This window comes from Rhinolophus hipposideros, assembly GCF_964194185.1.
Source record: "Rhinolophus hipposideros genome assembly, chromosome: 20".
NCBI lineage: Eukaryota > Metazoa > Chordata > Mammalia > Chiroptera > Rhinolophidae > Rhinolophus > Rhinolophus hipposideros.
Genome location: NC_138066.1, coordinates 6,951,679 through 6,979,543, shown reverse-complemented (window position 1 = coordinate 6,979,543; position 27,865 = coordinate 6,951,679). Strand labels below are relative to the sequence as shown.

General features: G+C 42.6%; 1 protein-coding gene across 4 annotated transcripts in view; it reads left to right on the top strand.

Annotated features, from left to right (window-relative positions):
- The window catches only part of DNAH9 (dynein axonemal heavy chain 9), a 319,243-nt gene that overhangs the window by 160,637 nt on the left and 130,741 nt on the right, over window positions 1-27,865 (top strand). For all 4 annotated transcript variants that reach the window (XM_081027600.1, XM_081027598.1, XM_081027597.1 and 1 more), the window contains 6 exons: window positions 2,679-2,853; window positions 9,092-9,265; window positions 9,716-9,923; window positions 20,488-20,653; window positions 22,227-22,329; window positions 27,125-27,364. In XM_081027600.1, coding sequence (XP_080883726.1) covers window positions 2,679-2,853; window positions 9,092-9,265; window positions 9,716-9,923; window positions 20,488-20,653; window positions 22,227-22,329; window positions 27,125-27,364 — 1,066 coding nt within the window. The remainder of the gene's footprint in view (window positions 1-2,678; window positions 2,854-9,091; window positions 9,266-9,715; window positions 9,924-20,487; window positions 20,654-22,226; window positions 22,330-27,124; window positions 27,365-27,865) is intronic.

Genomic DNA, 27,865 nt, shown 5'->3' with positions numbered 1-27,865 from the left:
CTCGCAAGGAAAAAAAGCATAGCTGTCATTTACAGTGCCTGCTCCGGGAGTTATTTCATTTCATTCTCACCACATTCCTACGAGAGCTACCCATCCTGTAGATAAGGGAGCTGAGGTGCCGTGGTGCTCCCGTGGCGTCACAGCTAGTTAGGCACCAGGCACTTCCTTCACAGTCTTCTGTTTTATTCATAACGGTGTTGGAATGCCAGCCTTATGTGGCCCTGTTACTACAACGCTGTGCACTGTCAACACATAGTAATTTTTACATTGAACGAGCAGACCTCATAATGGGTGATTATAAAACAACTTTATTTGGTTTCCCACTGTTGCCTCCAAACCGTTTTATGTGGCTGGTTGTCCTCCTGCCCCTGAATGAAATATAGGTGACTTTTCTGGTCATTCCTCAGAAACAAAAAGGCGAATGATTACTTCTATTCACATAATCACACACACATAATATGAAAATTTTAAAAAGCAAACTACACTAAAAATGAAAGCTTCTCCCCCTGCCGCCACAGCTCAGGCCTGCTCTCGCTCTGGACCTGCAGTGGGAAAGGGGAGTGTCCTTAACTTCTCTTTTTACTCTGTCAGCTGCTCCCTCACGAGCTGTGGATTGAAGGGGGACAGAGAGAAGAGAGTAAGGGGCAGGAAAGGTCTCATTGGCTGGCATTGCATGGCCTTAATTACCCTAACTGTGACAGATTTGGAAATCTGACCCTTTCTCTAGAAACTTGTGTGGATTCCTTGCACCCCGGCCCATCACTGGAGATCTCCCTTATGCCTTTCCTTGAAGCAAGTCGATGCCTCTCCATAGCCAATCCTGGATGGACCACTCCTCACACAAACCCCTTAGGGTGGCCCCCTTAGCCAGCATCTAACACAACCTCACATTCTCATATCCTACACCCAGATTCCAGGAAATACCTCTTCTGTTCCTTGACAAACTGTAGCACAGGCTGCCACAGCAATCAGCCTCTACACCTACATCCCACTGTGAGATTAGCACGTCTCTTCAAGGTTTGCCAGGCACTGGCACTCGCCTTCCCTATGGGAGAGGGGGCACACGTTGCACACCAGAGTTCCCTCCAAAATCCTGTATGCTAATTTCTAGCCCCTGCAGAATCTCCCACTTTGATCCTCAACCCCTGAGAAGATGAGAGGCCAGGGTCGCAAAGCCCTTTGCAAGTGTCCCCTAGGTTGTCTGGAATCTCGGTTTGAAATGTGAGAGTAGTTGGCCCCTGTTGTGCTGGTGCCTCATCCAAAAGTGAATGTAAGGTGGTTCCATTTTGACATTCTGTTACAAATACTGTGTTTCCCCAAAAATAAAACCTGGCCAGACAATCAGCTCTAATGCATCTTTTGGAGAAAAATTAAGACCCAGTATTATTTTACCATTAAGACCGGGTCTTATATAATATGGTATAATATATAATGTAATATAATATAATATAATATAATATAATATAATATAATATAATACCAGTTCTTATATTAATTTTTGCTCCAAAAGATGCATTAGAGCTGATTGTCTGGCTAGGTCTTATTGTCAGGGAAACACGGTATATGTCAAGAAAATGAAGGAAAGCCCATTAAATACTCAGTTTCCTCATTACTCATGGAAGTAATGCCTAAACTATTAGACCGCTTCACAGCATGGCTATAAGGACTGCAGTGAGATTAAAAACAACCGCTAACACAAAATACTGAAGAGAATAGAATGCTATGAAAGAAACTCTGAAGCCCAGAGCCAGTAAAAGACTTGTAAGGTGTCAGATGATGGCGTTGCTCATTTTGTAACAGTGAACCCTGCCTCTGTGCAGCCTGTGTGCTCACCTTCCCATGGGAGGTGGCCGTGCGGGCAGGCATTCATGAGAGGTTGAGTGTGTGGGTAGGTGGTGTAATCCGTGTGCACACATGACAGTATCAGCGTGCCCGTGTGTACATGTGTGGGTGTGTGTGCACATGCGCACACACTCGCCCCTGCTTCCTTGGGCATAGATGCACCTTTATGCATCTCTTGATATCTGCCTTTCATTCAAGACCAAAGGCAAGATTAAAAGTACAAAAGCCAGGCCAGGACAAAGGTACAGAGGTACATTTTTAGAAGAGGAACTCCTATAAGTAAATCATGATTGTATAAAATAACCATCTATCCTGGCCCATTCTGCCCCCCACCTAACCGCCCCCCAGAGAAAATGTTTTCAGTGTGTTTTAATTGATGGAACTCCTCTGAGTTGAAATTGTGGAACCTCAAAATTACACCCAGTTGACTCTGGTACTTTTTGACAATTGAGGAAACTGTGAAAGAAATGAAACTATAAGATAGTTACTTGTTTGGTGGCAGCTGCCTGCATTCCCAAGGAGTGAGGGGGAGTCATCAGTGTTCAAAGAAGGAAAGTGAGGGGAGTCATCAGTGTTCAAAGAAGGGAGGTTATCAGAGGAAAGGAAGATGAGAAAAGGAACCTGCTTGGGAACACTCTGGGCCCTTACTTCTTTACAAAAGGAACCGGCCCCAAAATAGCTGATGAACCCAAAGGCTTCAATAGCACCATGGTCCTCTGTAATCCCAGGGAACTTGACAAATCCGGAGTCCATGAAACCCAGCTGGGTCCCATCGCCGTCTACAATGCCTCTAGGGAACCCAGTGTTTTAGAGCCGACCGGGGTTTCTCTTTGCAGATTTAAGAAGATAATTCCAATCCCAGAGCAGAGCATGGTTCAGATGCTGTGCCACCTTCTCGAGTGTCTCCTGACCAAGGAGGACATCCCTGAGGACAGCCCCAAGGAAACTTATGAGCTTTATTTTGTGTTCGCTGCTATCTGGGCTTTCGGCGGAGCAATGATCCAAGATCAGGTAAGAGGAGGTGCTGAGGTTGACACCCACATTCAGTCCACCGTGGCAAAAACTGATCTTCCAGCGAAGATCCGGAAGGTAGGACAGCTAAATGTCAGAATTAACATGAAAGCATCAAACTATTTAGTTCTCTACCCATCGCTGTTCTAAAGACATCCGTCCCCATAGAAGGGTCCCGGGGGGTGAGACATGAGATTGGAATGTATTTCGAGTTGTTGCTTTTTGAGTTAGTGAATGTATCTTTGATTTCATGGAGGGTTGCAGTGTTTGAATTTGAACAACTGGCGGTACAAGTACAGTACCTTTCAAGGCGATGTGTGTTTTATAGGCAAAACGATGCTGTGCTTTGGCAGCTTGAATAGGAGGAATCCCTTTAGCCTTCTCAAAATCTTCCAGAATGAGCATGCACCAGTCTTCACCAGGCCAGAGTTAACCAGCATGTCCCCGAACCCCTGAAATGCAGATCTGTTCACAGAAGATTGGAGCAAAAGTCAGCTGACCCCTAGGGGTAGGAAACCGAAGTAGTGTCTGTCTCATGGTGTTGGCTGCTGTAGCTTCATGCTCTTCGGGGGGGGGGGGGGAGGTTTTCCTGGAGTATCTTGACATCCTATTCCCTAACACTTCCTGCTTTCCCAGTCTTGTTCTTTGCTTAGTTTCCTCGCAATGAAAGGTATTTTATCTAGAAAGAGCATGTTCAAAATTATGCGTCTCAGTCTGTTACAACTGACTCTAGCTGTCAGGAAGTACCATACACAGGTTAAGAACATGGATTCTGGATTTAAATCGTAGCGCTGCCACTTACTTTCTGGGGGATGCTGGCAAGTCACTTAACCTTATTCTCCCCATGTGCACAAAGGAGATGAGAGTGGTGATAGTGAGGGTGGTTCAATAAAGGGATACTGTTCTGACTGCCTACCACGAATGTGGGCAAAGCACTTAGAATGGTGCTGGCGCGCACGCCCACACACACACGTGCTTAATAATAGTCTCGCACCACAAATACTCAGTGTCAGAGCAAATGTCTGGTGTCTTTCTCACAACAGGCGATCAAACTAAGCTGCAGTGGTTAGAGGTAGGATTGACTCTTCCTGGTCTGGGTCGATCACAGGCTCTTTCGAGGAGAGAGGTATAATAAAAAGTTTCAGACTGCCAGGACAAGCCATTTCTAAGAATCCAAAATGGAGGTGAGGTGGGAGAATTACCAATTAACTCAGAATTACCAATTAATTTGTTTTCCATTTTCACAGCCTCTGGTTGTAACATGCATCCCCCCTCCCGGCATCCCCTAATGTGTTCCTCAGTGCTCAAAGTTCAGAAAGCAGTTTTCTCAAGCTCTCGGGACATGTGCCCTTCTCCATGTCCCTCTCCAGAGCGAGATGCTGATGGGAAAGAGCAGAAGGTGCCTGGACTGGGAGTATGACATTTGAGAATTCCATGCTGTCTGTCCCGCACCCTTGGAGCTTCTCCGCGGACGGCTTCTTTGACATCTTTACATTCCCCTTTTGAGGCAAGGATGCAGTGAGTCCAGCAGGATGGATGAGACCTCGTTGAAATGCACAGAGATCCAGAATGCGTAGGATATTACTTTCCATCAAATGCAGTCCCTGACCTTTCGGCTGCTGAAAGAAATGTCAGACAGGAACCACTGCTGGGCTTTTCTCCCATGTTGGTGCCGAACAAGCAGTGAGGGGTCAGGAGGAAGCTATCTGGTCAATTTTTCTGTCTCTGAACAGAAAAATTTAAATCCACTCAACTCTTTAAAAGCCCAGGAGAAAGCACCCCTCCAGGCATGCCAGGCTCTGGAACACTTGCAGCTGTAGGCAGCCATGGTGGTACCTGGGGAGAAGACAAGGGAGAATGCTTTTAGCAGCAGGGAATATCCAAGACCCCTCCACCTGCATTCACGCCACACACCAAAAAGAGTGCTCTAAATTGAAAAGCAGGAAGTTGGCCAAAACACCGACATCAGGAATACCAGTGGTGCTGACATTTAAAAAGCTGTCATCAAAACAAAGCAGAACTACAAAATACCGTCTGTCCTTGAGCAGAATGCCCATAATAAAAGGGCGGGGGGCGTGATGCTAAATACTTTGCAACAACTACAGGAAATGATCTCTCAGACATGAATGATCCCTAAGGGAGCACCGGACTGGGAGACAGACAACCTGTGTTCAACTCCCAGTTCTGCCATCTGCTTCTGAGCTTTTGTCTTTTTTTTTTTTTTAATTAATTTTATTGGGGTGACAATTGTTAGTAAATTTACATAGATTTCAGGTGTACAATTCTGTATTACATCGTCTATAAATCCCATTGCGTGTTCACCACCCAGAGTCAGTTCTCCTTCCATCACCATATATTTGATCCCCTTTACCCTCATCACCCACCCCCCACCCCCTTACCCTCTGGTAACCACTAAATTATTGTCTGTGTCTATGAGTTTTTGTTTCTCATTTGTTTGTCTTGTTCTTTTTGGTTTATATACCACATATCAGTGAAATCATAGGGTTCTCTGCTTTTTCTGTCTGACTTATTTCACTTAGCATTATTCTCTCGAGATCCATCCATGTTGTCACAAATGCTCCTATATCATCTTTCCTTAACGCCGAATAGTATTCCATTGTGTATATGTACCACAACTTCTTTATCCATTCGTCTATCGAAGGACATTTTGGTTGTTTCCATGTCTTTGCCACCGTAAACAAAGCTGCAATGAACATTGGCGTACACGTGTCTCTATAGAGAAATGCTTTTATATTTTTGGGGTAGATACCCAGGAGAGCGATTGCTGGGTCATATGGTAATTCTATTCGTAATTTCTTGAGGAACCTCCACACTGCCTTCCATAGCGGCTGCACCAGTCTGCATTCCCACCAACAGTGTATGAGAGTTCCTTTTTCTCCACAGCCTCTCCAACACTTGTTACTATTTGTTTTGTTGATGAAAGCCATTCTGACTGGGGTGAGGTGATATCTCATTGTGGTTTTCATTTGCATTTCTCTGATGATTAGCGATGTTGAGCATTTTTTCATATGTCTATTTGCCATTTGTATATCCTCTTTGGAGAAATGTCTCTTCAGGTCCTCTGTCCATTTTTCAATTGGGTTGTTTGTTTTTTTGTTGTTGAGTTTCATGAGTTCCTTGTATATTTTGGATATTAGCCCCTTATCAGAGGAACTGTTTACGAAAATCTTCTCCCATTCAGTTGGTTGCCTCATTATTTTGTCAATAGTTTCTTTTGCTGTGCAGAAGCTTTTCAGTTTCATATAATCCCATTTGTTTATTTTAGTTTTTACTTCCATTGCCTTTGGAGTCAAATTCATAAAATGCTCTTTGAACCCAAGGTCCATAAGTTTAGTACCTATGTTATCTTCAATGCAGTTTATTGTGTCAGGTCTTATGCTTAAGTCTTTGATCCATTTTGAATTAATTTTGGTACATGGTGACAGATAGAAGTCCAGTTTCATTCTTTTGCACGTAGCTATCCAATTCTGCCAGCACCATTTATTGAAGAGGCTGTCTTTCGTCCATTGTATGTTTTTAGCTTCTTTGTCAAAAATTATCTGTCCATATTTATGTGGTTTTATTTCTGGGTTCTCAATTCTATTCCATTGGTCTATGTGTCTGTTTTTCCGCCAATCCATCAATGTGATACATCACATAAACAAAATAAAGGACAAAAATCATATGATTCTATCAATTGATGCAGAAAAAGCATTTGATAAGATACAACATCCATTTATGATTAAAACACTTACTAAAATTGGTATAGAAGGAAAATACCTCAACATAATAAAGGCCATATACGACAAGCCCTCAGCTAATCTCATAATTAATGGTGAAAAGCTGAAGCCCTTTGCTCTACGTTCAGGAACACGACAAGGTTGTCCCCTATCACCTCTGCTTTTCAACATAGTGTTGGAAGTCCTCGCCAGAGCTATCAGGCAAGAGAAAGAAATAAAAGGCATCCAAATTGGGAATGAAGAAGTTAAATTGTCACTCTTTGCAGATGACATGATGCTATATATAGAAAACCCTAAAGACTCCACCAAAAAGCTATTAGAAACAATCAATGAATACAGTAAAGTTGCTGGCTACAAAATCAACGTACAAAAGTCCATTGCTTTCCTATATACCAACAATGAAATCTCAGAAAAAGAGATAGAAAAAACAATTCCTTTTGCAATTGCAGCAAAAAGAATAAAGTACCTAGGAATAAACTTAACCAAGGATGTGAAGGATTTATATGCTGAAAACTATAAGACATTTTTGAAAGAAATTGAAGAAGACACAAAGAAATGGAAAGACATTCCATGCTCATGGATTGGAAGAATCAACATAGTTAAAATGGTCATATTACCTAAAGCAATATACAGATTTAATGCAATCCCCATCAAAATCCCAATGGCATTTTTTAAAGAAATAGGACAAAAAGTCATCAATTTGTTTGGAACCACAAAACACCCCAAATAGCCAAAGCATTCTTAAGAAAAAAGAACAATACTGGAGGTATCACACTCCCTGATTTTTCCTTGTACTACAGGGCTACAATAATCAAAACAGCTTTTGTCTTTTCAGATATAAAATAGGAATCGTTTTCCCTAGCCAGGGTAACGTAGAGCATTGTGAAGATCCAATGAGATGTTTTGTTGGAAACTGCTGCCGCCTGCCAGTACAGCCTGAGTGTCGTTCAGTTCCAAGGGCAGGAGGAGACCGGAGAATTGTCAGAATCCAGAGGAGATGGGGATTTCAGAAGGGGCTTCTTCACTGAAGTCACTGCTGAAGAGATACCAAGACTGTTGACATGAGAAAGGGCCATGGTGATGACTCAGCAAACACTGTATTTTTATAGTGCCAGTTGTAGTAGAAAATGAGGGCAAGAGTCAGGAGGGCGAGAGGATGTTCGGCAGCCGCGCTAATGGCTTGGCTGGGAAACTGACCGGGTAGCTCAAGGTGTAATTGGGGCTGAGGAAAGGAAAAGATCGTCTCGTATTTTCCATATTCATTTAAAATCTGGTTATCGTAGGAAGTTAAAGGTCTTCCAGAACTTTACCCGTGAATTAAAATGGGAATTTTTTCTAAGGCTTCTGATTGCAGAGAATAATTTTGAGAGGCTACAGCAGACCCTGAATCTGAATTCAAATCAGAATAAGAACAGCAAACAAATCTGTCCTTACCTTAGAGCCTATTTCCGTTCTCATTTTAAGGTGAAAGAATTCAATTCTATTTACCTAATAGATAGCAACCTGAGGAGTGCCGTTTCTTCCAAGTGCAGGCTCATTGCCATACACCCAGTTCTCTGGTCTGTACAGCCTTTGAACTCCATCTTTGTTCAGCCCTCCAGGAACACTTCCTAAAATGCCCAGTCTGGGCCTTTTTCCTTTTTAGGATTTTTCCCAGGTCTGTGTTTTCGTTGTGGGTTTGCTCCCCCAGAGAACTGCCGATAGCTGCAAGTATGTTTTGAGGTGTGTGCATACATGTCCATATGTTTTAGCTTGGACACAATAAGATAGTCTGAGTGTACTGGGTACACCGCCCTGCCCTGAGGGGCTCGTGGTTTAATCTGTATGCTTGTAAACTATGTCTCCGCCTATTCCTTCTGTCAGAAGACCAGTACAGCTTTGTTGCTGCTCTTGAAGGAAACTTAGAAATCTTCTTTTCTAGGATGCTCATGTTACAGATGAGGAAACTGAAGCACGGAAAGCAGGGATTTGCCTGGGGTTATGTACCTGACTCCCCTGAGTCTTCTCACGTAACCCCCCTGAGCTCCCAGGTGTCAACAGTCACCATTTTAGTCTTTCCACCTCTGGCTGCCATCGTGGACATTGCTGTCTCAGGAGCCTAGGAGAGGGGAAGTCTATCTCTCTGGGAGTTCTCTGCCACACTTGCCCATCTTTTGGTCACGGGCTCCCACTGTCCTCCATGTTCTTGTACCTCCTTCCCTGACCCTCCACCCCGAGATGGCTCTGAGAAGTGCCAATGCCAGGGGGGCTCAGCTGCATGGTCAGGCAGGGGCGCTTGCACATGTTCAAGGGCGGCCTCTGCTTAGCTGGGCATCAGTCAGGGCTGATCCTCAGCAAACAGCGTCCTTTCTGGAAGACCTGGTGGTCCATCGAGCAGGCCTACATGAGCAGAAGCATTTTGTGTTCTCTGCCCTGCCCTTCTGCCTAATGCCTGGGCACCCTGTCCAGGCTTCTCGAGCTCTGGAGAGCCTTGACTTCCAACTGCTTTGTTTTGACAGCTGGTGGACTACCGGGCAGAATTCAGCAAATGGTGGCTGACAGAGTTCAAAACAGTCAAGTTTCCTTCCCAGGGAACCATCTTTGACTATTACATAGACCCAGAGACCAAGAAATTCGAACTGTGGTCCAAGCTCATCCCCCAGTTTGAATTTGACCCTGAGGTGCCTTTGCAGGTGAGTGTGGTGGGTAATCAAGCATCTGCCTTGACTCTGGGAGCAGGCCTTCGTGATAGCCAAGAGTTCTGACCTTGCTAGGAACTCGTCATCGCCAGTTGCTCACCTTTTCAGAAAAATTCATAGGTGTGATGAAGTCGCAAGGTTCCCCAAGGCTCGATAACTTAATTACCGGACTGTCAACCTGGGGCCCAGAAGGTGATGGCAGGAGCAGAAGTGTCTGAAATACAGGGAGGCAGACAGAGCCGCTGGCGGAAGAAGGGGCTGTTTTCCACCCAAAGAATAAGTTACAGGGCAATATTATTGGGGACATTAGGGAAGACCCTCCTGCCTGAGGTAGTGAGCTCGCCTGGACAGCAGATTCTGCTCTCCCGAAATGTTCTAGAACATTCTCCGGTGCATCTGTTTCTCCCACGAGCCCCTGGCACGCTCATCATGTTCCCGTTCCAGGCTTGTCTGGTGCACACAAGCGAGACCATCCGAGTGTGCTATTTCATGCAGCGGCTCCTGGAGCGGCGGCGGCCAGTCATGCTGGTGGGGACGGCCGGTACGGGCAAGTCGGTGCTGGTGGGAGCCCAACTGGCCAGCCTCGCCCCCGAGAACTACCTGGTGAAAAACGTACCGTTCAACTACTACACCACGTCAGCGATGCTGCAGGGTAAGGGGCCCAGACGGCATGTGGGTGGTGGAGGGAGTGTCCAAATGGCCGTGTTGCCTGGCACAGAGCTGGGGCAGAGCCAGGTACCTGCTCGGAGGGACAGTGCCTCTCCTCTCACAGTCCCCTTCTCGCCGCTCCCCTCCTTATTCTTCCACAACACCTCTGTCGCAGTTCTCCGACAGCCCTGAGCATGGCCCCCTTGCCCCATCCTTTCTCCCGACATTCCTCCTTAGCCGGCTAAATTCCTCCAGGGTGGGGAGTTCAGCACTTTGATGACAAAAAAAGCTGCAAATCCATTGAGACATCTGCATGGGCCTGTAGACGTCTGTCATGTGGTCTATCTCGAGAGAGCAGTTCATTCATCCCTCATAGTTTATAGCTGGGGAAACAGATTCAGGTAAAAAAGTATGTGATTGCCCAAGGTCACCACCAGGCGGCAAGGCTGGCTTGGCACTTCCAGCCTTCAGATCACACGGAACGTGCTTTTCGTTGGGAATTGACACACTCGGCTCCCTGGTGGACATGGGCCCTGCTGGGTGTGACTTCAAGGTCAGGTTCACGACAGGTGTTTTCTTCTCCCTAGAGTCACTTTCTCCTTGACCCTCACAGTAGAGTCTCCTTTTCTTTTTTTCTTTTTTTGGTGTAGAAACACTTCACACATCAACCCTTGAAACAGCTTCCTTTCAAAGAAATGCCCACGCCAACCTCCCAACAAGAGGAGGGAGTGGCAGGGCTGGGGAGAAACCCTGTTTCTATGCCTCACACTGTGTGTAATGGCCTTGCCCTACCCTTTGTAACCCAGCCCCACCCCTAGGATGCGAAACCCACAAAAACTGAGGACGTCCGTAAGTTATAAGCCATAGTGTCTAACGTGAAAAGTGAACCTGCACTTTTCCTGTCTGACTACATCATCAGGCCTTAGGCCGGCAGACTCGCAAAGCGGTCTTCACTTGGACCACGGCCTGCTCAGCCTGGACCGTTTTTACGGAGTTGGTCACTCTGTGCCCCCTGCCCGCTGTGAGCCCAGAGGCAATCATCATGGTATGGCCACTGCTCTGCTTCCCCCCGTTCCCACGTGAGAGGCCAGCTCACTTCCAACCCTCTTTCTACAGCACTGTGCCCCCTCTTCCAGGGTCCGGGTCCACATGCTACTAAAGAGCAGCACCGTCTCTGCTCTGCTCTCTACCTCTTATAGCAGCCAAGCGCCGGAAGCTTGATGGAAGTTAAAGTTGTCCCTCTCTCCCCCTCCGTGACAGAGAGACGTCTCCATAGGCTTCATCCACTGCTGGGCTGGGAAATGTTTCACACCCTCAGTCCCAGTCCAGCAATGGACTGTAGCACCCACATGAATGTTAACAAGTCAGACAGAGTGAACCGATGCAGGCTTCCGTGGACACTTCACTAGTCTGCCAGTGATGTAGGCATCTTCCGTTGAACACTGAAAGAATACTTCCTCAATTTGTTGTGCTCTTCGCAGTGTTAAACAGCTACAAGAATGAAGCACTTTGTAGTTTAACCGGCGTTACTCACATTTTTCTTCAGCATTGTCTTAAATCCACGTAATCAACAAAACCAGTCAAGCCCTGGTCTATATGTTTGCCCATCTCCCTAGTGTAAATGCCCCCACGATGACCAGTTGCAAGCTGCCCATATGACATCAATGAACATGGAGTCCAGAAGAAGCACACCACTCATAGTGTTTCTGTTTTATGGATAAAATAGATGAAAGGGCATAGGTTATGGCAAAATAATTTGGGTGTAATAAATTTTGAATATTTATTACCTTTTTCAATGTAATTCACTTACTTGTAGTTGACCTAATTTAGTTTAAAATAATGGCTGTGTTTAACAATTAGATTGCAAGATTCCCTCAGTTTTAACAGCTCTTAAGAGACAGCTCCAGTAAACCACTAGCTTCATCTTTACTCTGAGTCCTCAGCCACCATATGCCAGGCAATGTCATAACCTTCCGTCACGGCCTGGCGCCATCACATGAGCACCCAGCAGTGGTCTTAAGTAGACTTCACCTGCCTGGTTGGCTCACATTATAACGCTGTTTGGTCTGCGTAACATAGTTTGTTTCTCTTTGTTGTTCATGGAAAGATATTACCTCTACATTTATTTGCAAGCCTTCAGTCCAGTGACGATTCAGATTACCAGCTCTGTCTATTTACACCAATTCTTACTATTGCTTCCAACTACACTAATAATAATGATGACAGTGACGATAACTGCCATTTCCCAAGCATTCACCAGGAGGTATATGTCAGTCACTACCTGAGATTAGTTATTTAATCACTTAATATTTTACAGCCCTTTAAAGTATCATCCCCGTGTTACAGATGAGAAAAAGCACAGAGAAGTTAAATAAGCTGCCCTAAGCGACACAGTAAGTGGTGGAGCCAGGGTTTGAATCTAGACAGCTTGATTTCAGTGTCTATGCTCTAATCGTTGGGTTATACTGCCTCCCTGGTAAGAAAATACTTTTGGAAACTGCAACAAATATTTGATATTATTATTATTACTATTATCATTAGTAGTAGTATTTGAGTATTCTAGAGGAGTTGTTTTCTAGAATCCTGTCATGATTATATAATGTAAAAAAAAAGAAAACTTCAAATAGAGATTAAAAATTCATAGCCAAGAAAGAGGAGATGAGCTTCTTACACTGTCCAGACCCCTGGCTCCTACTCTGAGTCCCTCACCTGGCGGACTTTGTCCTTCCCTCCTGTTGGAACACAGATAATTCTTCTCAGAAAGTCACAGAATGCTGTCAAATAGACCAGGATGACACTGGCTCCTCACTGCAGCTGGACATACACTGAAACACACTTTCTGTCTCGTGTTAATTCCCTGGTGGCCTCGGTCTCTTCCCTCCTCTGAGGAAGAAGCAGCTGGCCTGTCACCTCACCTGTCCAGGAGCTGGCAAGTAACCCAAAGCCCAGAGGAGCTGGCACATACGTAACATCGATGCAACAAAGCTCATACTCTGATTCTAAAAAATGCTGACTTCCCTTCCTCAGAACCTCCTTCCTCATCACTCTTTCTGCAGCCCAGTGATTTCATTGCTGTTTGTACTTAAGCCCTGTGTAGCTAAGAAAAGATTGAATGTGAGGTGGTATAGTTAGTTTTAAAGGGCAGATAGTACACACAGACAGAGGTGCAAAATGTGTGCTTATAATATGTTTGTAATGGCAAAAGATGGGAAATAGTCTAATTATCCATATGATGGAATGCTAAGCATTATTGCAAAGGATGAGGAAAGTCTCTATGAATTGAGTTGGAACCATTTCCAAAGTTTTGTTGAGTGAGAAAAGAAAGATACAGAACAGTGTATATAGTATCCTCCAAATTGTCTTGTTTAAAAGGAGAGATAGATAGATGGATGGATGGATGGATGGATGGATGGATGGATGGATGGATGGATAGATAGATGGATAGAGAGAGAGAGAGAGAGAGAGAGAGAGAGAGAGAGAGAGAGAGAGATGTATATGATATATAAAAATGTACACACACATGTAAATACATATATATGTGTATATATATACTTATATATATGTATGTATGTATGTAAAATACATATATAAAATATCTCCAGACACACGAGAAACTGATAACAGCAGTTTCTCTTGGCAAGGGGAACTGGATGCTGAGAGTGGAATGCTGAGAACTGCTTAAACTTTTTAAAAATTATGAACTATTTCAATCATGCAGAAAATAATATAACAGATGCCCTGTACCCACCACCCAGATTTCACAGATGTTAACATTTTGTCATTTTGCGCTGTATTGTAGCTTTGTAAGTACAGCCAACACACCACCCCATCCCTTCCTCCTTCCTGCCCCTCCTTAACCAGACTACTAAACTTAATGTGTAACATTCCAAATTTATACTTTCGGTACATATCTATATATCGTACCCATAAACGTGCATGATGTTGTGTGCTTTTAAATTCTAAATATATATCACACTGTAACTTCCTTTGGCAACTTTTTAAATCATTGTCTGTTTTGATACATGGAGATCTATTTCATTGATTTTCACTGCTGCATAGCGTTCCATTGTGTGAATAAGTCACAGCTCATTTATTCATTTTCCTACTAAAAGGCAGCATAATTTTTAACATTTTCCTTTTAAAAGCATTTTTAAGTTAGAATTGATATACAATACATGGCACATATTAAACTGTACAATCCAATAAGTTTTGAAAAATTTACCCACCCATGAAACCATCATTACAATCAAAATAATGAACACATCCATCACCTCTGGAAGTTTCTTATGTTCCTTGATAATCCCTTACTCTCTCCCAAACCCCATCCCGCCTCGTACACCCCGTGCCTAGCAACCACTGATCTGTTTCTGTCACAATATGTTAGTTTGTATTTTCTAGAATGTTTTTATATAATGGAATCATACAGTGTGTACTCTTTTTTTGTCTGGCTTCTATCAGCATGATTTTGAGATTTATCCATGTTATTGAGTGTACCAATAGTTTTAATTCCTGAATAGCAAAATAAAATATGTAAAACACACAGAATGATTCTTAGCATACAATAAGTGCTTAGTAAATGGAAGATGTTACTGTAATAATATTAAAATCCTTCTCAAATTTAAGAATCTATAAACATTATACAATAATTTCTAAGCCCCAACTACCAAAACAAAAGGTACATAAGCAAATCCCTGTTTGCTTGACAAATGAATTTAACATAAACCATGCTAAAATAAAAATAATGTTTCAACTTTCAAATGGGCAATAACTCCACTCAGCAGGTCAATTCATCCAGATCTCCAGGGGAGATATTTTGCAGCTCACTCATTCTGCTAGTCCATCCAATACCATTTTTCTCAAAAACAGATTTTATTTTAATAGAGAAAGCAGCTGCTTGATACTTTCTGTAGCTCTCCTCTCTCTCATTACATCCAGCTCTAGGGTCTTCATTGAGTACTTTTCTAAACATAGATTCAGAACCCTTTTCAGTGCAAACAGGGGCTTTGTTTCCAGGCATTCCCATTGCCCACCAGCGTGGATAGCAGATGCTTTATTTAATGTTTAGAATATGCCAGGCCTTGTGCTTTAGTTCATTTAATCCTCTCCACCCAATGAGACACTGTATCCATAATGCTTTTAACTGCAAGCAGTGGAAAATCTGATGATAGTGATGTGAGCATAGATATTTTTTTTTTGCATGCAATAAGTCTTGAGGTAGGCAGTTGCTAATGCTAAATCAGTGGTTCAACGCTATCAGTGCGGTAATATCTAGTCCAGAATGGTGCTGCTCCAGTCTTCACATCTGCATTCTAAATGGAAGGGGAAAAAATGGTAAAGGGAAGAGTTAGTGCCCATGTCAGGACATGAAAGCTCTCCAGGAACAGAGACTTACGTCTGTGTCTTACCATTCAGTACTGTGTCACATAGCCACCCCAACTGGAAAGGGACTAAAAAGAAGGAAGTTGTAAATGGTGTCCATCACAACGATGATTGTCTCTATTTTTACACAATCAGAAAATGACTCTCAAAGTCACCCAGTGAGTTCATACCAAAGCTGTCTTGTTTCCTCAAGCTGTAGTGGTCATCTCCTTTGACAAGACTGAAGTCATGCGTCTGATTTTTCCATAGTAGAATGCCACCTTTGCTTTTGTTCATCTGCTATCTAGAGCACATGGATATCTTTCCCTATGATAGGAAATGGAATGGGCCCATTAGTCAGTCATTGAAACACTGAGAGTTCAGTTGACTACTCTCCAACAGCTGTACAAGGCAGATTAACAATGCTGGCATCTCCAGTAGAGAGACAGATCAGTGCTCTGTTCCTCCAGCTTCTCTACACTCCGCAGCCCAGTTGCACTGCTTTCATTCCCTTCACCCAGTTACAATTTAATGACCCACCCTTGGCTTCTGTTAAGGGTTAGGATGATACAAGATAATTTTAAGTTATTTTTATGCCTTCTCTAAAATCTCAGTAGGAAATCATGCCCCATTTGTAGCCTGATAAACCTTTTGTAGGTATTCATGATATATGCCTTTTAGAATTTCATGCCTGAAAAATTTTTTCATACCAAAGTAGAGATGGATTTGTACCAGTAATCATGGGTGACATGGTTACTGTAATTACACACAGGTTTAGTTCTGCGCTTTCAAGTAGGCAATTTATAGAGGGTAATGTGAGATACGTTTTTATTTGGTTATGGTAACTATGTTATCTTAGATTACTGGTGCAAAGAAGTTTCTTCTTCAACATTATTTTGGAATCCATTGTAGTCTTTATTTTAATTGGTCTATTTTCTATCTGTTCAAATGCCTTAAGCCTCTTCTCATTCTTTTTGAAAATATAAGTATTTCTTTTTAAATAAAAGATTTGCAGTGACCCACAGACAGGATAGTTTAGAAAGGGAAATGGAGGAGCAATGAACTTGGTCAAGGCATCAGTGGGTTTCAATTTGCAGTTGAGAATGGGCCAGAGATGAAGCTCTTCACAGTTGTGAGTTCTCTTACTGCCCAACTGCAATTTGAATTATTAGTTCAACAAATATTTGAGTGCTTGATCATACTAATTAGATAGGAGCTCAGGTGTCTGAGTCTTTGTGTAAAACAAATCTCCATAACCTGTTCATTAAAAATTTAGGTTGGAAAGGACCATAAAAGGCCTGATCAAACTCAAGCTCAAAGGAACATCGAGCTTATATTATTACGGATAGATAACATTAGTCCTCTTGCCTTAATGTCTTTCAAAAAGCAGATGACACAAAATTAAATCACCAAAGATTTCTCTCTACTGGGTAAGACACTCTGCTTCGAATGGGGGAAAGGAGGTTCAAAGTATAAGGAAATATAAACCAACATGTTTCAGACTATGAAACCATTCCATAAATTTTGATACCTCCAAATTCTGAAACACAATGCAACCATTAAAATCAAGTTTTAGGAGGATATGTATTATCACGTAAAGATGTTTACAATATGTGAAATTAAAAAAATGCATAAAAGCAGAATATGTAGTATAATTCTGATTTTGTAAAGGAAAAGTCTAACAGAGCAAGTATTGAAAGTGATGCTTATTGCTCAGTGATAGAATTATGAACAACTTTCATTTTTATTGTGATTGTTTATGCTTTTTAATCTTTATATAATGAATATGTATTAGCTGTATAATCATGCAAAGCATGTTATTTTTTTTGAAAGAATAAACGCAAAGCCCCCACAATATAACTCAAACATCGTAACACGTGAAAAATTAGATAACGTGAAAGGAACGCAGTTCAAACACATGTACATAAATCATGTCAGTGCAGAGTAAGACATGATTAATTACTAATGATCCCTGTCAAAAAATATGGTCAGGCAATGAGTTAACTAAACTGGGGATTTCACAAGAGCAGAAGCCATGCTTTAGTAATGTTTAAGAGGTAGTCTGCAGCTGTAGTTACATGAGGCAACCTGGGGCAGAATCCTGCCCTTGGATAAAGTCCCTTAATTTCTCTAAGCTTCCATTTTCGCATTTGTTAAAAAATCTTTTTTTTTTTTTTAAAGCTGATGATGATACATATTAAGGCTGCCCTTAGAAGTCTGTAATGCACTTCACGTCCTCCGTAGAGAGCCTGGTTCCTCATACAGCCCCGTGGACAAATGAATGCACTGCTCTGTAATAGAATTCAGAAGCTGGAGGAATTGATGGGGCTGGGACGGCCCTAGAGGGGTGTTGGGATGTGAGGGCTTACAAGGACTTTCTCCCCAGTGATACAAAAGCAGCAGTAAAGTTGGTATCCATAGACCTAGATTCTAATTCCACCAAGGCATTCAACCTGCCTTAGCCTGTTTCCTTAGTTCTGACATGGGGACGGTCAGTCTTTCTTTGCCTCTTCATAGGTTTTGTTGTAATCATAAAATTCATTTATTCTTTAATGCAATAAATGTTTTTTGAACATTCTACTTTATGCTAGGTAATATTCTATGTGCTGGGGTTATGACAATGAGAAAAACAGAGATTCCTGACCTCATGAAGTTTAGAGTGCAGAAGGGGTAAGATAATCAATATAACTAAGTAAAATGTACAGGCTATTAAGTGGTAATAAGTGGTATAGAGAAAAATGAAGTGGGGACACAGAAAAGGAGGTAGGGGGTTCATTTTAGATAGAGTGCCAGGGAAAGTCTTCCTGAGAAAATGGCTTTTGAGTAAGTAAGTGCCTGATGGAACTAAGGGAGCAAACGTGCTGTCATTTGGGGGAGAGAACTCCAGGCAGAGGAAACAGCCAGAGCAAAGGCCTTGAGGCAGCAAGTGTGTCAGACGCTGGGTGGGTGGAGCAGATGGAGTGAAGAGGGGGGCAGTCAGAGAAAGAAACAGAGATGCAACATTTGTAGATGTAACCAGACTGGCCTTGGCCCCAAGTGAGAAGGAATGCCACCAGAGAGTTTTATAGAGGGCACTGGCATGGTCTCATTTATGTCTCACAAGGATACCCTTGTGTACTGTTTTGAGAATATAATGAAGGAATCTAGGGTGAAAGTAGGAAGACTATTTGGGAGGATTTCGTAGTGACCAGGTGAGAGCTGGTAGGCAAGGATGGTAGCAGTGGAGGTGGTGAAACAAGATAACAAATGGGAACCCACTTTGAAAATGAAATTGCGCTTCAAATGTACAATGGTGGTGCAATAGTAGGGGAGGAACAGCATGAATAAAAACATGGAGGGCAGCTGGTGCTGCTCCCTGCATCCACCAGCTGAACGCCAAGCAGTTCCCTTTGGAGAAATCCAGTGAGATGACACAGGTGAGCTGTGGTCCTGGGTATAGTGGGCTTGACACTCAGGACTTGTTTACGACAATGCAGAACCCAGAAACGTGGTGGAAGGGTCACATTTCTTTATATGTCTCGTGTGTTTAGCACCTTCAACATCACCTACGTGTTTGCTGAAACTTAAACCCACTCTGCTCCTCCAGGTCTGGCTAGAAACAGAGTAACTTGCTCACATTCCATCCTTGGAGCAGAACTTGGCCAAGAAGGGATGGAAAATGCGTGTGCCTTTCCCTGAGGGGTCCTCTCTTTCTCTGGGGCACTTAACATCGTGCTTTTGAGATAATCCAGTGTGTTCCAAGGCCACTTCTTCCTAGCTGACATGCTTTTCTTCTCAACAATCCTTTAGAAGCATAAAGAGCTTAATCACCCAAATTACAGGGTCTGCTTAATTCCAGGGGTTGATTTGAATATCACTGCTTTGGAAGGAGGAGAAACAAGTCTTCCTAAGGAGAGAATTTTCAATAGAAGGACTGTTCTCAAAACCATGTCCCCGGCAGCCCATTAATTAGATTTAATTTTGACAGGTCTTGTATATAGTTGTTATATCTTCAGGGGGGAAGAAGGTGTTGGGTGATTAATCGGGTGATAGTGTATGTTAATTAGATGCTAATTAAATTTATATTTAATTCATATTTTAAACACTTAATTTAACTCAGCACCAGAAAATTAGAATATCCGAGCTTCTTGAAGGAACTTGTCTTTCTATCTGTCACCTTCACATGTCTATTGACACTTTCTCCTTGTTTACAAACTTGTTTTTCAAGAGAAGGAATCAGTTCTCAGAGCGTCCAGCTGTACTAGGAAGTGTTGGTTCTTGCAATACATAAATATTTAATTGCTTGATTAAAAAAATACATATACCTCCACCCTATTACTTAAGCTTGTTCTAAACAAGTCTTGTCATGCTGGGAAAGGATGCTATTTGATTTCTTCCCTCTAGCTGGATAATTGAAGAAATAGCTTCAGAAGAGAGTCTGTACTGAGTCTCCAGAAAGATGCTGAGATGCTCTGGCCTGATGATAGGAAGGCTGGGGCAGAGGCCTTCAGAATATTGGAAGCTTCTGGGAAATCCTCTGAGGCTGTTGTTTCTCTTCCCCCTCAGGGAAAACTCCAGGCAGTAAACCCTTTGAGAACACTGTTGACAAAGTATCTAATAAGGCCTTTCTTCTAGCCCAGGGGTGGAAGTCACAGCCTTCATGCCCTCTGCTGTTCTAGATACAGAAGGCAGGTCACCCAGGGTCTGGTTATTTGTAGATTTCCTCGGGGTTACGATACTAGGCCTTGGGACGGTCAAGGCATCTTCTGTTTCTGGTCTATAAGCAAAGAAAACTGGGCCCCCAAGTATGATAGAAGGAGCATGGACTTTCTCATTTAACTGCTCTGGATTCATATCCTGGCTCTACCTTAGAAAAGTTGCTTTGTTCTTCTGAGCCTCATTTCCCTCGTCTGTAAAATGGGTTAATAGTACTAACTTTATAGTGATACGATAAGGATAAAATGAGATAATTCATATTTGTAACTCCTAACACACTGCCCATAGCAAGAAGTTCAATGCCTGCCAGCTACTGTCACCATGACTGCCAGGTCATTCCAACGTCACCTCCAGGTCATGCAGAACACTGACGTCTGGTATTATTATAGCTGCTGCTCTCGTTGTTTGCATGCCCATGCACACTGCACCGGGGCTCGTCCTTGACTTCTGTACTGTCTTAGTACTGGCATCTGAGGTTTGAATATCCTTCCCTCACTAACTGGCTCTCTCCTCAGCTGTCCTGGAGAAGCCTCTAGAAAAGAAGGCTGGCAGAAATTTTGGCCCCCCGGGCAACAAGAAGCTTATCTATTTCATTGATGACATGAACATGCCCGAGGTGGACGGCTACGGGACCGTGCAGCCCCACACCATCATCAGGCAGCACCTGGACTATGGCCACTGGTAAGAGCACGGACAAAGGGACGGGTCTGGCGGGGGTGGGGGCACGGCTAAGGCAGGGCTGTCTCCTGGCGTGCACTTTCAGACAGGCATTACTACCCACACGGGAAGAAGGTACTGAGGTCTCATCTAAGGAAAAAAGCCTACTTTCTTCTTCAATTCGTCTCAAAAGTTTCCTTCTCCAAACCCCTAAAGCAGAGTTAACCATTCTCCTGCCCCCCCCCCCCCGCCGTGGTCGCCCAGCACTGATCAGGCATCTCAACAGTAGCACCTAACACTGTATAGTGCACATGTCTGCGGGTCTTAACAGCCTTTGTCTCTTCACAGCAACTCACAGGGTCTGATATTATCTCTTGCAACAGTATAAGTTTTAATGGCAAAAGGTCTGAACTTGCCAGGAAGAAAAAAAAAAAAAAAAGCAAGCAAGTCAGTGATTTGAGACCATTTTGTTTCGACTCACCTTCCTACTTGACACTGAGTCCGCTGCTGCATAACGGTGGGGAGTGGAAAGAGGGTACTCGGAGAGAACTGTAGTCGCGGTGGTAACCTGGGGTGCCTTTCATTCATTCCTAATCCTTCGCTGGATGCCTGCCATATACAACCACCTACCATCTCCACACCAGCCTCAGAGCAGCTGAACTACATAGATTGGGGAAAAAGAGTCACACTTACTGGTTGGACTTTGGATTCATGGTCACAAACCTTAAATGGGGAAGTAGAAACTTCCTGGAAATGCTACCATATTGCGTTCATCGGCCTACATTTCCACTCTCAGAAATGTCCATTTCATCCCTCCGCCCCTCTCCCCAAGCTTCCTACGTCACCTCGCCAAGGATCACAGCGTGTCCGTGTCCCTTCTTCCATGTCTGTGCAACTTACTTGCAACCCCATGCATCCTTTCCTTCCTCCTGTTACACCTTCCCTAAGGCTTAACCACCCATGAGCATCTTCATTCTACCTTCTTCCACCTCCTGAAATCCTCACTTGATCAGCGAGGCTCTCTGTGTCCTTCACATCAGTATTTAAACCTGTATAAATTTCTTCTATGGTGTTATAAAACTCATTTTCTAATTAGAGCTGTGTCTCTCGCTCCCGCATAACCAAGTTCCTTTGTCTTCACTCCCTCATCTCCCACTCGCCTCCAGTCCACTATTATTTAGTTTCTATTTCCGGCACTTTACTAAACAGTTCTTGCTCAACTGCTAACTGAATCTTTATTGTGTAGTCCAGCAGGCCCCCTTGGGTCATCATCTTTTTCATTCTCTCTGCAGCATTGATTGTGGTTGACTGCTTTCCCATTTTGGAAATACTGACTTTCCTTGCCTTCTAGAGTGCCACACACCCCGAATTTCCTCCTATCTCTCAGTCCACCTTTGTGGTCTCTTCTTCCTATGCTATTTCCATAACTATTGGATCCCTCAGGATTTTGTCCTAGGCTCTTGTCTCTTCTGAATCGCTACCAATGGATCGAGACTTTGTTTTACTACCCAAACACATGAATTATAGGGCACAACACACGTCATCTTGACAACTGGGCCCTTGCACAGCTCTCACCTGTGATTTCTGACTGTTCCAGGTATGATCGGAACAAGCTGTCTCTGAAAGAGATCATGAATGTGCAGTATGTTTCCTGTATGAACCCCACTGCAGGCAGCTTCACCATCAACCCACGGCTTCAGGTATGGGAGGAGCCGTGGTACTGGGGTACTTAATACTACATTAGCAGGGCTGATGTCACTTGATCATAAATAATAATTCTCCCGTCCCCAGCCTTTTATTTTTATGTTTTCAATGGGATTTATTTACATTTAAGTAAAAGTAGCAAGTGTTAACATAAGGTATTTTCTTAAGAATATTTATTTTGTACAACCACTTGGTTATAAAGCAACATTTATGGAATGTTCCGTGGGTCCATAGTACCGACCTTCTAACTATTATATGCATCCTCTTAAGTTTAAACATAACCTGTGCACTGAGGAAGCATGGCTGGGCAGTGCAGAGCTGTCCCATGTGACAATCTGACATCAAGCAGGAGCCTCTTGGTAAAGAATGTTTTATCTTTCACTCATTTACAAAATGGTATTTTTCTTTTTTGTATGATTATCAACACCATATGATTTTGTTTTCAATTGTTGTTTCTTCTGATGCTATGAAAACAAACCGGTTAAAACTAAGCAGTGTAGCAATATAACCAACCCAATACATGGCACATTATATCTTATATAGGATGTTTTAGATGATACTGATGTTTTATAGTACCTATCTGTATACTTTGGGCAATAAAAAGTTAGAAACATGTAAACAAACATTAAAAAGATGTTTCAGAAAGTTGATGCATTGTTTTCACAAACACAAAAAACTTGGGTTTATTTCCTTTTCAGCAATACACTGAAATAGTTTCATATTAAAGTAAAAAGTTCTTACTGCTCTTATTTTTTATTTCTATTTTGTATATTTTACATAACAGAATTGTCCTGTAATTTTATTGCTAAAACACTATTACTTGGTTAAATATGATTATCAGATTTGAGGCTGACTTTGCTGGTCTCATTCACGTTTCTGAATATTGATTATTTCACTGTACTTTTCCGCACATGTGCTTATGGTAAAGATCCAAAAACGTAAAAGGATGTCATTGGTAATAATAAATGTACAATTGATTAGGACAGTGACAACTCTTAGGGGGTAAAGTTTTTGTTGTTATAAGAGCCCTGACTATCCTGTTATGTTAGCTGTACAGAGAAGCATTAGGGGATGGAATAATACAAGAAACTATAATGCATGCTTATTTGACTGCTGGAAATTCGATTGTGTGATGCATCACGAATGTTTCATTTATTTCTGCTCTGATCTTTATTATTTCCTTCCTTGTACTCACTTTGGGCTTTGTTGGCTGTTCTTCTTTCAGTTCCCTTAGGTGTAAAGTTAGACTGTTTATTTGAAGGCCTGCATTTTGTTTCTTGAGGCCTGCATTGCTATGAATTTCCCTCTGAGAACCACTTTTGCTGTTTCCCATAGATTTGGGGTCATTGTGTTTTCTTTTTCATTTTGTCCCAAGGTATCTTTTGATTTTTACCTTGATCTCACTGTTGATCCATTCATTATTTAGTATCATGTTATTTAGCTTCCATGTGTTTGTCTGTTTTTATTTTCTTGTAATTGATTTCTAGTATCATACCATTGTGGTCAGAGAAGACACTTGAAATGATTTCAGTCTTCTTAAATTTATTGGGAATTGTTTGGTGGTTTAACAATGTGGTCTATCTTGGAAAATGTTTCCTGTGAACTTGAAAAGAATGGTATTCTGCTGCTTTGGGGTGAAATGCTCTAAAAATATCAATTAACTCTCTCTGGTTTAGTGTGTCTTTTAAGGCCACTGTTTCTGCATTGATTTTCTGTCTAGAAGATCTGTCCATCGGTGTCAGTGGGGTGTTAAAGTCCCCTACTATGATTGTATTACTATCTGTCTCTGCCTTTATGTTGGTCAGTATTTGTTTTATATATTTAGGTGCTCCTATGTTGGGTGCATAGATGTTTACTTGGGTTATGTCCTCTTGTTGGATTGAACCCTTTATCATTATGTAATGTCCTTGTCTCTTATAATCTTCTTTTTAAAGTCTATTTTCTTCTATATAAGTATTGCTGCCCCAGCTTTTTCTCATTTCCATTTGTGTGAAACATCTTTTTCCATCCCTTTACTTTCAGTCTATGTGTGTCCTTCGATCTGAGGTGGGTCTCTTGTAGACAACATATGCATGGGTCTTATTCTCTTATTCAGTCAGTTACCCTATGTCTATTGATTGGAACATTTAATCCATTTATATTTAATGGGATTATTGATAGGTTAATGGTTATTGCCATTTTATTATTCATATTTTTTTATCTTCTTTTGTTTGCTTGTTTGCTTGTTTTCCCCCTTGTCTTCTTAAAGAAGTCATTTTAACATTTCTTGTAATACTGGCTTGGTGATAATTAATTCCTTTAGCTTTTTCTTGTCCAGGAAGCTCTTTACCTCTCTTTCAATTAAATGGTAGCCTTTCTGGGTAGAGTAGTCTTAGTTGTAGGCCCTTGATTTTCATCCCTTTGAATATTTCCTGCTGCTCCCTCTGGCCTGCAAAGTTTCTGTTCAGAAATCAGCTGAAAGTCTTATGGGAGCTCCTTTGTAAGTAACTAGTTGTCTTTCTCTTGCTGCTTTTAGGATTTTCTCTTTGCCATTTTAATTATAATGTGTCTTGGTGTAGGCCTGTTTGGCTTCATCTTGTTTGGGACTCTCTGTACTTCCTGGGCTTGTATGTCTATTTCCTTCACCAGGGTAGGAAAGTTTTCTGTCATTATTTCTTCAAATAGGTTCTCGATCCCTTGCTCCCTCTCTTCTCCTTCTGGTACTCCTGTGATGTAAATATTGTTACACTTAATGTTTTCCCAAGGTTTCTTAAACTTTTTAATTCTTTATTCTTTTTGTTATTCGGATTGAGTGTTTTCTGCTACCTTGTCTTATAAATTGCTGATTCCATCCTCTGCTTCATCTAGTCTGCTGGTGATTCCTTCTAGTATATCCTTCATTTCAGTTATTGTATTCTTTATTTGTGACCGGTTCTTTTTTGTGGTTTTTATGCCCTTTGTTATGCTTACTATCTCTTTGTTGAAATTGTCACTAAGTTCCTTGAACATCCCTATAACGAATGTTTTGAACTCTGGTAGGTTGATTGCCTCTATTTCATTTAGTTCTTTTTCTAGAAGTTTTTCCTGTTCTTTTGTTTGGGTCATATTTCTTTGTTTCCTCATTCTGGCTGCCTGTCTGTGTTTGCTTCTATGTGTTAGGTAGATCTCCTTTGTCTCTCAGTCTCTGCCAGGTGGCCTTATGGAGTATGTGTCCTGTGTTGTCCAATGATGCGGTCTCCCTGATTTCCTGTGTGTGTGTTACAGGAGTGTCCCTGTGTGTGTTGTGTGTGTTTTCATGTTGTAGTTGAGCCTTGAATGATGTTGGCACATCAGTGGGTGGGATTGACTCTGAGGCTGACTGCCTGTGAGGATTGGCTACACCCACAGTGTATGAGCTGCTGTGTGGGGGCTGACTCCTCAAAGGGGGATTGTCCCCAGTGGCTTTTGTGCCTGTTGAGACCACACTTGGGGTGTGCACCTTGAAGGGCTAACTACGTACTGCTCTGGTGTGGTCTGAAGCCAGCCTCTGGTTGTGTTGTTTCTGGTGTCTCTTAAGAGGGGCTTCTGTGCAGGCCAATTTCAGCCTTGTCTGTGACTAGCTCGGGGCTACCTGGTAGGAGCTACAAAGCTATATGTGGTTGGCTGCTGCCTCTTGTGGACCTCAAGGCATGTGGGGGTAGCCTTGCTGTGAACTGAGGCTGGCTGCCACCAATAGTGGGCCTGGGGCAGCTTTCCAAAAGGCCAAGGACCCAGTAGGTCTGTTGCCACCTGCCAGCTGCCCATAAGTCTCAGCCACTGAAAGAGACTCCTTAGGTGCACAGGCCAGGCTGGTTAAGCCAGTGCTGGTAGTACCCCTGGTGATGTAGCACTAGCTGGGCGGGGTGGGTTCCCAGGGAGTCCTGAGGCACTGCCAGTGGTTTTTACAAAGTCAATGCAGATTCAGGTTTTGTGCCAGTGCTGAGCCTGTGGCCACTCCACAAAATGCTCTGGGAATACTGTGGTCAGTTATCATTCACTTTTCTGGGGTAGAGGGGGACCTCCGCCACCAAGGTGTCCCTCCTGCTGTTCAATCACTATCTGTGGGTTTGGGGTCAGCCATCCCTCCTACCAGTTTCAATGTGGCCTCTTCTTTATATCCTTAGTTATAGGGCTTCTGTTCAGCTAGTATTCAGATGATTCTTGAGGTTTTTATGTAATTTAGTTGTAATTTTAATGTGATCCTGGGAGGCAGCAATCATAGCGTTTATCTAATCCACCATCTTGGACCTTCTTCTCCATCCAGCCTTTTTAGAGTGTTAAATGTTACAGGATGCCGACCTGTATTTCTAGGAAGACAGAGAAACTCCTAGACCCAAAGTCGTGAAGCTTTTAAAGCTGGAAGGGGTCATAGAGTTCATCTGATTTAACTCATCCTTCTGAACAAGGAAATTTGAGAGAGATGCTATGACTCTTTCAAGGTCATGTGGATACTCAGTATCAAACTCCGGTTTGGATTCAGATTCCCTGAGTTCAAGTTCACTTCACTTCCTACTACCCCATAGTGGCATCTTTGACTCAAGGTGCAAAGCCCATCATTCTCCCAGTCATTTTAGGTTCAACCTAAATTTGGGTTTGATGTGAAAAACGCATCAAAATGCGTGAAAAACGCATTTTTTGATGTGAAAAATTTTATAGTCTGACCAGACTATAAAATTCAAAGCCCTTATAAGAATTCTTCATTGTTTTATCCAAATTCAGAACAGGTAATTTTTATTCTATGATAATGGATGTCTAAAGCAGACCACGTCCACATGCCTCTGTTTCCTTGTACAGCGTCACTTCAGTGTGTTTGTCCTCTACTTTCCGGGAGCAGACGCCCTGTCCTCCATCTACAGCACCATCCTGACTCAGCACCTAAAGCTTGGAAACTTCCCAGCGTCACTACAGAAATCCATCCCCCAGTTGATCAGTCTGGCCCTTACCTTCCATCAGAAAATTGCCACCACATTCCTACCGACAGCAATCAAGTTCCACTATATCTTCAATCTCAGAGACTTTGCCAACATTTTCCAGGTGAGTCCTTCTGCTCTAAGACACCCTAGGAAGTTTAGTGATAATCCGGTTCCTCACGTTCTTCGTAAAATAATCGTTCATGCCAAACTTGGGAAAGGCACAATTCATATGGAGTCATGAACATAAACAGGTAAACAGTGCCGTGGACTCCATGAGGAAGGATTTCAACAAAATAGAGTTCTGTTTGCTGATTAAATTATATCCCAGTACGCAGAATGCATTGCTGAGTTATTTCCTTCAGGCAGGAGAAGGCTCAGCATCTTGGAGATAACGTTTTATAATGATTCCAGCATGCCTAGCAAAGAAAATGGCTCAGGAGAAAGAAAAACTATTTTGCAGTCCTTGGTGTAAATCCATTGCTGTTGGCATGAAAAAGAATGTCCCTCAAACCACGAAGAATAATCTGTTTCCTGAAGAACCCATGTTGTAATATTCCTAAGACATCTGTCAACCCCTGGGATGCCTCTGTCCTAAACATTCCAAGTTCGTTTCCAGGCCAAA